At 34.8% G+C, this 12,415-nt stretch overlaps 1 protein-coding gene across 1 annotated transcript in view; it reads right to left on the reverse strand.

Annotated features, from left to right (window-relative positions):
* LOC124368279 (potassium voltage-gated channel subfamily H member 8) overlaps window positions 1-12,415 on the reverse strand; it is a 234,054-nt gene that overhangs the window by 18,509 nt on the left and 203,130 nt on the right. The window contains exons 8-10 of the mRNA XM_046825553.1: window positions 11,986-12,149; window positions 9,411-9,624; window positions 8,070-8,249 (exon numbers count right to left, since the gene is read on the reverse strand). Of these exons, the coding sequence (XP_046681509.1) occupies window positions 8,070-8,249; window positions 9,411-9,624; window positions 11,986-12,149 (558 nt within the window). The remainder of the gene's footprint in view (window positions 1-8,069; window positions 8,250-9,410; window positions 9,625-11,985; window positions 12,150-12,415) is intronic.

The raw sequence follows: 12,415 nt of genomic DNA on the forward strand, positions 1-12,415 counted from the left end.
TTTGACATCAGAGACACATATTTGTATCATCAATTGTGCACCTGATAAGACAATGAGACTGCCAATTCACCTATTTCTGTTTTGAAATTTCAGAACCTATTAATGTTCTTAGCAATTCACAATTGGCATTTGAGTAAAGTTGGAGGACTAGCAACCATTTGTCAAGTCACTATAGTGGTGAATTATATTCATATATAAGTATATTATATATAAGTCTTCATAACTATATTCATATCGTCTTCTTAATCGTACCACCTCTGCCACCACCGATGACGCCATTGATGGCTGCTGACTTATACTTGCAGCAGAAACAACAGTACAAGCAAGTACATGTGGACGCACACAATTACTTTTTACTGACAACGCAAACGCAGAATTCACAGTGAACACCATAATTTGTTTGATAAACATTTAAATACATGTTCGGAAATCAATTTTTGCAAAAAATATTTAGATTGATGAACAATATTTTTAGCAAACATGTTCGCCGCCAATGTTTGCTTAGTGTGGATGCAGCTTAAATTTAAATACAACATATAAACTAAGCAAACAGAAATAAACATTTTTTTAATAAAGACTTTTTTAATAATTCACTTGTTAAAATATAAAATAAAAACAAGGAAATAATTATTTATGTGAGTTCTAATAGAGATGGAAACATCAGTGTTTATTCTGTAGTCAAATTTACACTTAGCTAACAGAACCACTGTTCGCAGCATCAAATATTTGACATTCCTTTCCGATGCTCAGACATCTTGTTTAATGTTTGCTTTAATATTACAAGGATATTTATCTTAGTGCTTTAATGCAACAATTCAGAGGTAATCTAGATCAATATCAACACGCTATTCACTATTTACTAAATAAAATAATTAGGTTTTGAGACACTTTCCTGAAGAGCATTGTGTTAAATAAATAAAATTTGAGAGTGGTATAAAAAACTTTCCCTGTTCAAAAGAATAAATATTTAAAGAATTGACATTATATATTTCAGGATAAGCTGAACAAGCCATCTTTCAATACTGGGGAGTGATCATAGAAATTATAATATATTCTAATTAAAAATTCCTAGTTTTTAAAGTGTTATAGGTGTATTAAAAGATTTACATTAATTATGAAATATTTTCACCTCCACCCTAATTAAACTCTCTGGAAAGAGATTTTTTTTTTAGTTTACAAAAGATTATGGGGACATACATATAATTTGTATAAGTTAGGATTTTGTCTAGTGAATGCTTCTTTTAGTAAACGAATTTAATACAGATTTATATGTTGTAGAATCTATGCTAGTATACAATAAGAATTATTTTTTATCTGTTGCACAAATTGGGTTGTATATATTTCTACATTTAAAGAAATTAAAACTTTAAACTGTTAGAACAATAATTATACATTTATCTGTAAAACAAGACGATTAGAACAAGAAGCTAAGGGGTAGTATTGTAACGTTAAATGCCAATTAAGATTTTATTTGAGTTGCAGGATGTAATGAATACAAAAAATGAAATGATCTAAAGTCAGTTTAAGAATTACATAAAAAAATTAAGAACAACTTTTTACAAAACATCAGTCATTTATTTCAAATAAGCAGGAAAACAAATATGTGATCAAAAACAAAAATAAATCAAAGAAAATAAATCAATTATGAATATTATTTTATGTTTTTATATCTAGAGTCCTCCACCAAATAATAAATTAATAATGAATGGTATTTTTATTCATTAATTAATTAGCTTATTATTTATTGTAAGTTAAAAACATTAAAATTTCAGCTATCTAGTTGTAATCAAATTAATTTCATATAAATACATCAGGATTATTTATTATGAAACATTTTGTTTACTTATATTATTTTAAGAAATATACAGACATTATTTTAGCTGAATCTATAGTTGAAGAATAACAAGACTACAAAAATCATGAAGAAATATTGTTGTTCATAAATATAAGTTTTGTCAAAGAATAATAATTTATTGGAGAGAGTTATTCAAATCTGAGAGTATTAAAAAACATTCACGTAAAAGTAACTCTAATCAGCGTTCTACTATAAAATTCATAGAATAATTTCTTAATGGACTAAAACAAAAAGTGATCAAATAGTGACATTGTAGAAGAAAATTAAATGACTATATCCACCTCAGTAACTGATACATATGATTTGATTTAATTTTGCCTTTTATAATTAATCCATCAGATTTTTTTTTTGTTTATGTTTTAAAAAATGTGGTTCTGAAAATTACAATGTTATGGCAGATTACAGTTTATTTCTTATTTTTATAAGTTTAGTAATTTAACAGTGGCGACGAGGTAAAAAGAAGGAGAAATTACTAAAGAAGAAGAAGAGTTACAAAAACTAAAAAAAGCTCGATCTATTATTAAGGGCCAATTTTCAAAGGGCAAAAGACTTGCTGAAGGTAACCCTACATTAAACCGAACTAAATATAAAAATCAAGGCTGTGACTGAATACTGGGAAACGTTACAAGCAGGTTCAGAATGGCATTGATTGTTTGACAGATGAAAACTATTTAGAACATGAAATAGAATACAGATGTAATGTGGAGGATGAGTATTTTAAACCTTACAACAAAATTACAAGAAATGGTACACAATCTCAAAGACACAAACATTACATCTACTTCATCTCCAAGTGAAGCTGTTTGTACGGTTTCAAACTACACTTCAGGGAATATAAATTTCAATCCCTACCACCCTGATGAAACCATTTCAAATTTTGTGAGAAGATTAGAAGTGTTTTTAAAACTAAAGAATCAAAGCGCTTATGATAAAACTAAAGTTTACACATTGCTACATGCTCTCACTCCCCAACCTGCACCAACAACTGTACGATATTTGTGCTCCCAACGACCCGTTAGATAAAGATTACGACGAGTTAGTACAGCTTCTTAAGGATTTTATCGACCCGCAAACCAAGCCAGTGGGCCTTGCGCATAAATTTATTTCACGGACTCAACTCTACAAGAACATGAATCAGTTAGTGAGTTCTCGGTGGCTCTCAAGAAGATGACAATTAACTGTAACTTCAATTGTGGTTGCGGTAAATCAGTTCCAGAATTATTTCTCAAGTTACAGTTTAATTCGTGGATTGAAAGACATAGATATTCGGACTAAATTACTCCAAGACCGCGAGAAACACACCTATCAGGACATTGTGAACATAGCTTCGGCTATAGAGCTTGCCAAAGCAGAAAGTATGACTGTTAGCCGAACACGTACTGAACACATTGAATTAAATCAGGTTCAGCAAAGACATTCAAATGAAGAAAACACATCTAAGAGAGTCTCACCTCGGCCAAAACCTCTACTTAGTCCACGTTCAACAAATTCAGCCATTGAAAGGCTCAAAGGAAAATGCTATCGTTGTGGTTCACCCTCCATCGTGCTAATAGCTGCAGATTCATAGATGCAACTTGTCAAAAATGTGGAAAAGTTGGACACATGGCTAGTGTTTGTTTGCAAAGTAAATCTCAATTACAAATGAAACCTGGACAACATCAAACTGAAAACAAAAGTGACTTGAATAGTGAGAATGAATATGAGATTAATGTAATTAGTGACAGAAAATAATGACAAATTTATGGTTAACATCAACATCGAAGGCAAGACATTACCCATGGAATTAGACATGGTGCAGCTCTTAGTACAATGTCTTACAACGAGTTTTAAAAAGCTTTGCCATCCCACAGAAAATATTTTCTACTAACATTGAACTTCGAACTTATACAGGAGAAACCATAAAAACCGAAAGGAGTAACATTTGTTAAATGCACGTACAAGACTCAGAAGTTTGTTGGAAAACTTTACCTAATTGATCAAAACGTTGACGCCATATTCGGAAGGGACTGGTTGAGAGAAGTTAAATTAGATTGGGGTGAGATTAAAAGTCTTACAACGAGTCAAGACTTCAAATCTAGGAAGCTTGTTAAGTGAATTTAGTGACTTATTTGATGGAAAAATTGGTGTTATACCTGAATATCTGGGACATTTTAGACTTACTGATGGCGCGACGCCAATATTTGTAAAACCAAGACAAGTACCGTTTTCCCTAAGAAGTAAAGTAGAAAATGAACTTACGAGACTAGAAGAATGTGGAATCATAACAAAAGTAGATCATTCAGACTGGGGAACCACCCATCGTACCTGTTGTCAAGCCGAACGGTCAAACACGGATTTGTGCTGACTATAAAGTGACTTTAAACAAGTGATCAAAGACGAAAACCATCCATTACCCAGGATTGAAGAAATCTTCTCTCAAATGAACGGAGGAAAATTATTTTTGTACTTGGATATTTCTAATGCTTACCTCCACATGAAAATGGACGAAGAAAGTGCACACACATGCAGACACTCAGCACCCATAAAGGTATGTACAAAGTAAATCGTTTGATGTTTGGGGTGAAGGTAGCACCATCTCTCTGGCAACAATTCATGGACAAAACCTTGCAGGGACTTTCTGGTGTACAATGTTTCTTTGACGATATTATCGTTCAGGGTTAAAACAGCTGAAGAATTATTGGTACTTTGGGATTATACCGACCACACCCAGACATGAATCGTTATTTCACATTTCGTTTCTACTGATTACTAGATTAGCGTAGAACAATATTTCGTCAATATAAAACAGGAATTGTCTTATCGCAAAAAACCTCCCCATCCTCAGACAGAGGTCAAAAGTCGAGCGTCTAGTAGATAACGTGATTGCAGAGTCTCGCCGCCCGTTCAGCTGGTGCATCGCTTTGTTGTACTTCCGTGTTTTACCTCTACATTTCTCCAAAACACAAAAATTCAACAACAAAACAAACATTTACCAAACTAAACTTTTTATTAAAAAAACACCTCAAAACTTGTTTTTATTCTTGATCACATTCCGCCACCCAAAATGCGAGTGCCTCCGGCCTTCGGTGCTGCCCCGCGCTGATGTCGACGAAAGAAAAAACATCCCTCGAGATAGTACCTATCAGTAAAATATCAAATTCTAGAGAGGGCTAATCAGAAATATAAATTGAAATTGTAATGGAAAGGCAATGATGTACCGTGCAAATCACGTGATGCCGCGCGGCCTGCCGTAATCAGGATTCTCGAGAAAGATAAGATAACAGCGACAACAATACCGATCACAATACCTGGAAATGCTTGTAAGTTTGTAATTTTGTAATTGAAGAGTTGTTTTTTCGTTCTATCATGTTTGTTTCTATAAATTTCTATTTTTGTGTTCGTCATACTGGTGTGGTCGGTATAATCCCAAAGTACCGAATTATTGGCTAGATTACGTAAAAGTTCTAGAACGATTAAGAAACAATAACTTAAAGATGAACCGAGATAAATGCAAGTTTTTTTTCAAACGAGTATCCAATATCTTGGGCATGTCATTGATGCTCAAGGAACTTCACAAAAACCAAAGACAAAGTCTTGTCTATCATGAACAGCAAAAGACCGGAAAACATAAGTGAACTTAGAACATTTCTCGGTCTGGCAAAACTATTACAACAAGTTCATCAAAGATTTAGCAACAATCCTCCACCCACTCAATAATTTACTGAAGAAAGGCAACCGTTATGTGTGGACTTCAAAATGTGAAGAAAGCTTTCAGAAGGTTAAGTCGGAAATAACCAGTAACAATGTACTTGTCCACTACAATCCAGAACTCCCATTAGTGCTTGCAACCGATGCGTCTCCAGTGGGCCTTGGAGCCTGTCTTTCACATCGATACAGCGATGGAAGTGAGAGGCCAATTAGTTTTACCTCACGCACTTTGGACCAAATGTGAACAAAAATACAGTCAAATTGATAAGGAAGCAACAGGTATTTACTGGGGACTCAAGAAATTTTTCCCTTACTGCTACGGGCGAAAGTTCATTTTAGTGACTGACCATAAACCGTTAGTGTCAATATTCAGTCCCACCAAAACCCTTCCAACAATATCTGCTACAAGACTGTTCAATTATGCACACTTTTTATCAGGTTTTGACTACTCAATTGAATATAGAAGAACCTCTGACCATGCCAACGTTGACTTTTTGTCTCGTTTTCCTACTGAACATAGCACTACAAAACTTTGTGGACGATTGCAGCCTTTTTCAAACTTAATCAACTTGATTCATTGCAGATTGACAGTATGCTTATATCCAGAACAACTGCTCAAGATAAATATTTACAACCAGTACTACATGCCCTTGAAACAGGAGAGACGGTTCGAACCTTTTGGTTTCCACGACAACGAACTAACACTACAAAATGGTTGCATATTCAAGGGCTACAGGATAATGATTCCAGAAGCTTTACAACACTCAGTGTTAAATGAAACTACATGTTGGACATCTAGGCATGGAGAAGATGAAAAATCCTTGCTAGAAGTTTTTGCACGTGGAAAAAGTATTGACAGAGATATTGAGCAAATGGTACGTACATGTAAACAATGTCGACTAAAACAAAATCAACCTGCAAAAGACACCGAATCATCCATGGCTGACCCCTCAAGGACCATGGGAGAGATTACACATAGATTTTGCTGGCCCGATACAAGGTCAGTGGTATTTCATTGTTGTGGACGCCTTTACCAAGTGGGTTGAAGTAATCCCTACTAAAAACACGTCAGCAGAATGGTGTATGAAGGAGCTAAGAAAAATGTTTTCTCTACATTCGACCTTCCTTTGGTCTTAGTTTCAGACAATGGAAGCCAATTTACATCTACAATATTTCGCCAGTTCTTATCTGCTAATGGTGTTGTACACAAAACTACCAGCTCCCTACCATCCTTCGTCTAATGGACAAGCTGAGCGTTATGTTCCAAACAGTAAAAAAATCACTGAGGGCAATGGAAGATGAGGGGGGAAAGATTGAGCTAAAATTATACAGGCTTTTGATGCAACTTCGACAATCTCCAAACACAACTGGCTCAAACTCATACAAACTTATGTTTGGAAGAAGTGTTCGAACTCACTTGAGCTATTATACCAGATAGCAAAAATGCACAAGAAGTTGCACGAATCGTACGCAGACAATTTCAGGTGGGAGACAGAGTACAGGCTCGAGATTACACCAATCAAGATACTAGTGGAGTTTTGGAACAATTATGGAAAAAGAAAGTTCGCTACTGTACAAAGTTAAAATGGACGATGGAAGTGTTTGGAGGAGGCATGTTGACCAGCTATTGAAATGTGAAGTTTAGGGGGGGAGAATTGATACATATGATTGATTTAATTTTGCCTTTTATAATTAATCCATCAGATGTTTTTTTGTTTATGTTTTTTAAAAAATGTGGTTCTGAAAATACAATGTTATGGCAGATTACAGTTTATTTCTTATTTTTATAAGTTTAGTAATTTAACAGTAACCTTGAAAATTGTGGCTGAAAGAAACAATTTGTAATACACACAATATCTAACATTTAGTTATTAATAAACAACGTTATTTTCTTCAATAAATAGTGTTTTCCTACAAATGTTGTAATAACCCACTGGAACATATCTATCCTGTTCCTGGGTAAGGGATAGTACTCACTCATGTTTAAGCTAACAACAGCCTTTAAAACTAAGGAAATTCTAACCTTAACACTAAGGGAATGGTATAAACCAGCCGGAGGTGAACCCTCCTGGAGGAAAATTTATTAGTTACTAAATAATTATGTACTTGTGCATATAAGATTTGAAGTCGCTTATTTCCTTTCATATCTTCATTGTATTGAGGTTGAGTGGTAGAGAGGGCTAAATAGCCCTAACCCTGCCTCTTGAATAAAGGCATATTTCATTCATTTTCATTATCCTCCCCTTCCACAATGATATCACTGAGTTATAGAGCCTCACATACCACTTCATGGGATCTCAACTCCCAGCCTTACCAATCCTGAATATCCTATGACTCTGCAACAAGTGCAGCTCTAGGACTGAGTGCAATAAGGAGTTCAAAAAAATGTATTTGTAACTAATAAATATTGGCAAATATGAAATAAATACAGCAATTATAGCCTGAGTGCCATACAAATAAATTTAAAACCGGCCATAAAATTACATGAAAGAAACAGTTCATATATTATTATCATTTCATGACGTACCTCCGATGAGCATGGTGACGATGCTGAAGATCTTCTCACTACTAGTGTTGGCTGAGACGTTGCCGAAGCCTACACTGGTTAGACTAGAGCAGGTGAAATACAGTGCGGTGATGTACGACTCTGAGTGAGAAACATTCTGGATGTCCACCTTCAGTTTCTCTGCCAGTGTGTGGATCCAGCCTGCAACAAATACAATTTTACCAAGTTTTATAGAAAGGTTTGCCGCAATTACGAGTTAATCAGAAAGTAATATTAATTTTATGAGTTACTGAATAAATTGACTCCATAAAAATAGGAGAATATTAAAGGCTCAAAGTTAAAATATCCTATATTCTACAATGTATACAAATTCCATGAATTGTATAATTTCATTAAATTTGTAATAAAGTGGAACACATTAAAATACTTAAAGTATACACTAAAAATAAATAACAATAAAAGCACATATTATCACTACTAACATTACTCTCACTTCTATAACAAATATTATTTTTCATTGCTTTTACCAAAATAAACCTTGGTATTGTGATTGGAACATCACAACTTTCAAATCTTGGAGCAAAAGTTATCTCAGTTATCAGCTTAAATGCTTACAACAGCTATAAAAATAATGGGAATGTTTATAGGCTAATAAACACAGAATAAACCTTTGAGGGATAGAATATTTTCTTAGAGAACCCAAGAAGAAAATAAATCATATAAAATGGTTAGATGTATAAATCAACTTAGTTAGTTTACCTTAAACTTCAATAAAATGATTTAACATGTTAAAAATATATTTATTATCTAAAAGCATAGGAAAATTTAGACCAATAAATTATAATTTCATTGTTAAATATATCTCAACATCTTAAAATAAATTGTAAGTAAATTTAACAATGAATTTACACAGTCTTGGGTAGCATTCTCTGTATTTCTTTAATAAAATTACAAAATTATGTATGTAAGTAATAATTATTAAAGGGTGAATATTGAGGATCATATGATAGTTCCTACCCTCCCTCTTCTGGTAAGAATCTACAGATTGTGCTTGAAAAAGTAAATAACGAAAATATCAGTATTGTCAGAGACTATACATGTGGAGTTTATACTCATTCATAGCCTATGGTACTGTAGAGTGTTGACCTACAACAGTACAGAACTTGAACTACAAGTGCGTGTGACCCTTTTGAGAAGTTGTGCAATGACACTAATATTTCATATAGTTGCTTTTGCCGAGTACAAAAATATATTTACATATTGTAATAGCATTTCCTGCAAGGAAAACTCAATTAAAATGCACAGCACTCATACATCTTATGATGCCTCTGCTTAAATGTTATCAAATGTTGAAAAACTCACTGAGATCCCAGTCTTTGTCATTTCTGGTCCGTTCTTTCTCAGCAATGACGAACCAGATGCATGCGAGCCAGTGTGCGACGAGAGTGAAGGAGAACATGAGTAGCGTGAGTATTGCTGCACTGTACTGAGAGTAGCGGTCCATCTTCTGCAGCAATCGCGCGAGCCGGAGCAGCCGCGTCAGCTTGAGCAGGTGGATATGTCCGTGACCCGACTCCTGCAACTCAATATTAACAGGACAAGTCAACGTTAGATACCAGAAACTCAAAACTGTCGATCACCAATCCAAACAGAACAGCTCATGTCGAAGTAGTTACAGTATATATGATGTCATACGAAAAGAGATTTGAGTAGGTATTTTAAATATTATCAAAGTTCTCCGGTGTAAATAACGTCGAATATGCGTGATGCAAAGTATCCATACTAATAATTTATTATGCTTAGCTTGTTGGTCTTGGCTGGTTAAGCTTCAGCCAATCACAATAAAACGCAGCACCTTTTAACTCAATTCTACTGAAGAAAGATTGTGAAGAAACAGGATTTTTCCGGACATTTGCCATCGTTCAGTGAAACAAGAAATCAGTAACACTACGTTTCGAGATCTGCAATCTGATCTCTTCTTCAGGTAAAGAACTAACCTAATACATAATTACAAACTAGGTTAAAATAAACAAATCTTACCAAAGCGTTGTGGCACGCCTTAGTCAGGAATCACAACCTACATATTGTTTGTCATATTCACTAACTCTATAAACATGCACCTAATAAAAAACTATACAACACACTAATCATTAAAACTGAACTACGGAATACAGGTCACAATATGTCTTCACTCGTCTACTAACCACCTACAACTGTTTTCACTGAACGATGGCAAATGTCCGGAAAAATCCTGTTTCCTTCACAATCCTTCCATCGTAAAAAATAACCTTCAAACGAAGAAAGATTATTGGCATTTTCGGTTTGACATCTGTTCTAGCTTTCTACAGTGAGGCCGAAGTATTTCAAGAATGTTTCGACGCGGTGTGAACACACGGCCGCTTTTGGACGGACAGAAAAATATCCCGACGTCAACATTCTTTTAGTGGCACGAGTATGGGACCTTTCACACATTTCATTAAACAGGCGCGGTGCCTACGTTGTGCCATGTAGCAGCTTGTTATTGCCTCTGCAACCGACCGACACATGGCCGTGTCCATATACGTAGTGACATAAAGGAATAAATGTATGACACGCTTTTATACACACATCGGATTTTGGTCGGACGGACGTACGGTATAGTGGAACGAATAGTTTACAACTTGCAATGCTACATTTGGACAAATTAAATGAAAATTGTTAGAACACCGTATGGACGAGAAACAAAAGTATAATTTTGTTGAATTATTTTATTTATTCTCTCGGAGATCCAAGTGAGCACCGCGAAAGTAATCTACACCCCTTCAGATCGCGACGAGATCAGGTCTAACACTGGTACAACATTAAAATATGAACGACAAATATAATTCATGTTCAATTATGTTTGTTAAGTAACTTTTCCTAAATGAATTGCTCAGGTATTATAAACACCGAATGACATATTTAATTTTGAAAAGGATAACTAGTTTTATGGTGAGATCTTTTCAGTTAGGAAGTGCCCCCCAAAGATACACAATTTTAAATATACGTTTCAACTTTGTAGGCCTATCTTTGGTTTACATTCCTTCAAAATGTTACTTGGTACTTTGGGATTATACCGACCACACCAGTATGAAGAACACAAAAATAGAAATTTATAGAAACAAACATGATAGAACGAAAAAACAACTCTTCAATTACAAAATTACAAACTTACAAGCATTTCCAGGTATTGTGATCGGTATTGTTGTCGCTGTTATCTTATCTTTCTCGAGAATCCTGATTACGGCAGGCCGCGCGGCATCACGTGATTTGCACGGTACATAATTGCCTTTCCATTTCAATTCAATTTATATTTCTGATTAGCCCCTCTAGAATTTGATATTTTACTGATAGGTACTATCTCGAGGGATGTTTTTCTTTCGTCGACATCAGCGCGGGGCAGCACCGAAGGTGCTGTCGAAGCCCGCGCTGATGGCCGGAGGCACTCGCATTTTGGGTGGCGGAATGTGATCAAGAATAAAAACAAGTTTTGAGTGTTTTTTTAATAAAGAGTTTAGTTTGGTAAATGTTTGTTTTTGTTAAATTTTTGTGTTTGGAGAAATGTAGAGGTAAAACACGAAAGTACAACAAAGCGATGCACCAGCTGAACGGGCGGCGAGGCTCTGCAATCACGTTATCTACTAGACGCTCGACTTTGACCTCTGTCTGAGGATGGGGAGGGGTTTGCGATAAGACAATTCCTGTTTTATACTGACGAAATAGTCTTCTACGCTAATCTAGTAATCAGTAGAAGCAAAATGTTAAATAACGATTCATGTCTGGGTGTGGTCGGTATAATCCCAAAGTACCTGTTACTTATATAATCAAGCAGTTTGCCTAAATATATTTTCTTTGAAGAAAATCGGTCCTCTCTATTTAAAAAAAACATAAATCTAACATTAATATATATAAAACTAACCTCTCCGCTGTAAACATCAGAGGCGTAGAGTAGGTCAAAGGGCAGGGCAGCCAGGAGGTCCACCACAAACCAACCCTTGAGATAGTGAAGAGCGATAGAGCTGGAGATAGACACCACTTCGCCTTTGCGGTTCACAAATGTTGTGCGAAAATTCAGTAAAATATCTGAAAGCATATTAATACCATACAGATTTTCAACACAATGACGTAATATAAGTAGCATGATTATGTAATTGAATCTGAGTAATACTTGTCTATAATTCTGTATTAAATCAATATTGTCTATTTCTGAGCGAATTTTAGCAGTAAACACTGGATCATGTAATTTAAAGTAATTACTACAGAAGAGTATAGCAAAGTTTATCCATAAACATGATTTATTTTATTTTATATTTGAACGAGCTAGTAGATACCTACAGTTAAACAGCGAA

Source organism: Homalodisca vitripennis, chromosome 8 (assembly GCF_021130785.1).
Source record: "Homalodisca vitripennis isolate AUS2020 chromosome 8, UT_GWSS_2.1, whole genome shotgun sequence".
Lineage (NCBI taxonomy): Eukaryota > Metazoa > Arthropoda > Insecta > Hemiptera > Cicadellidae > Homalodisca > Homalodisca vitripennis.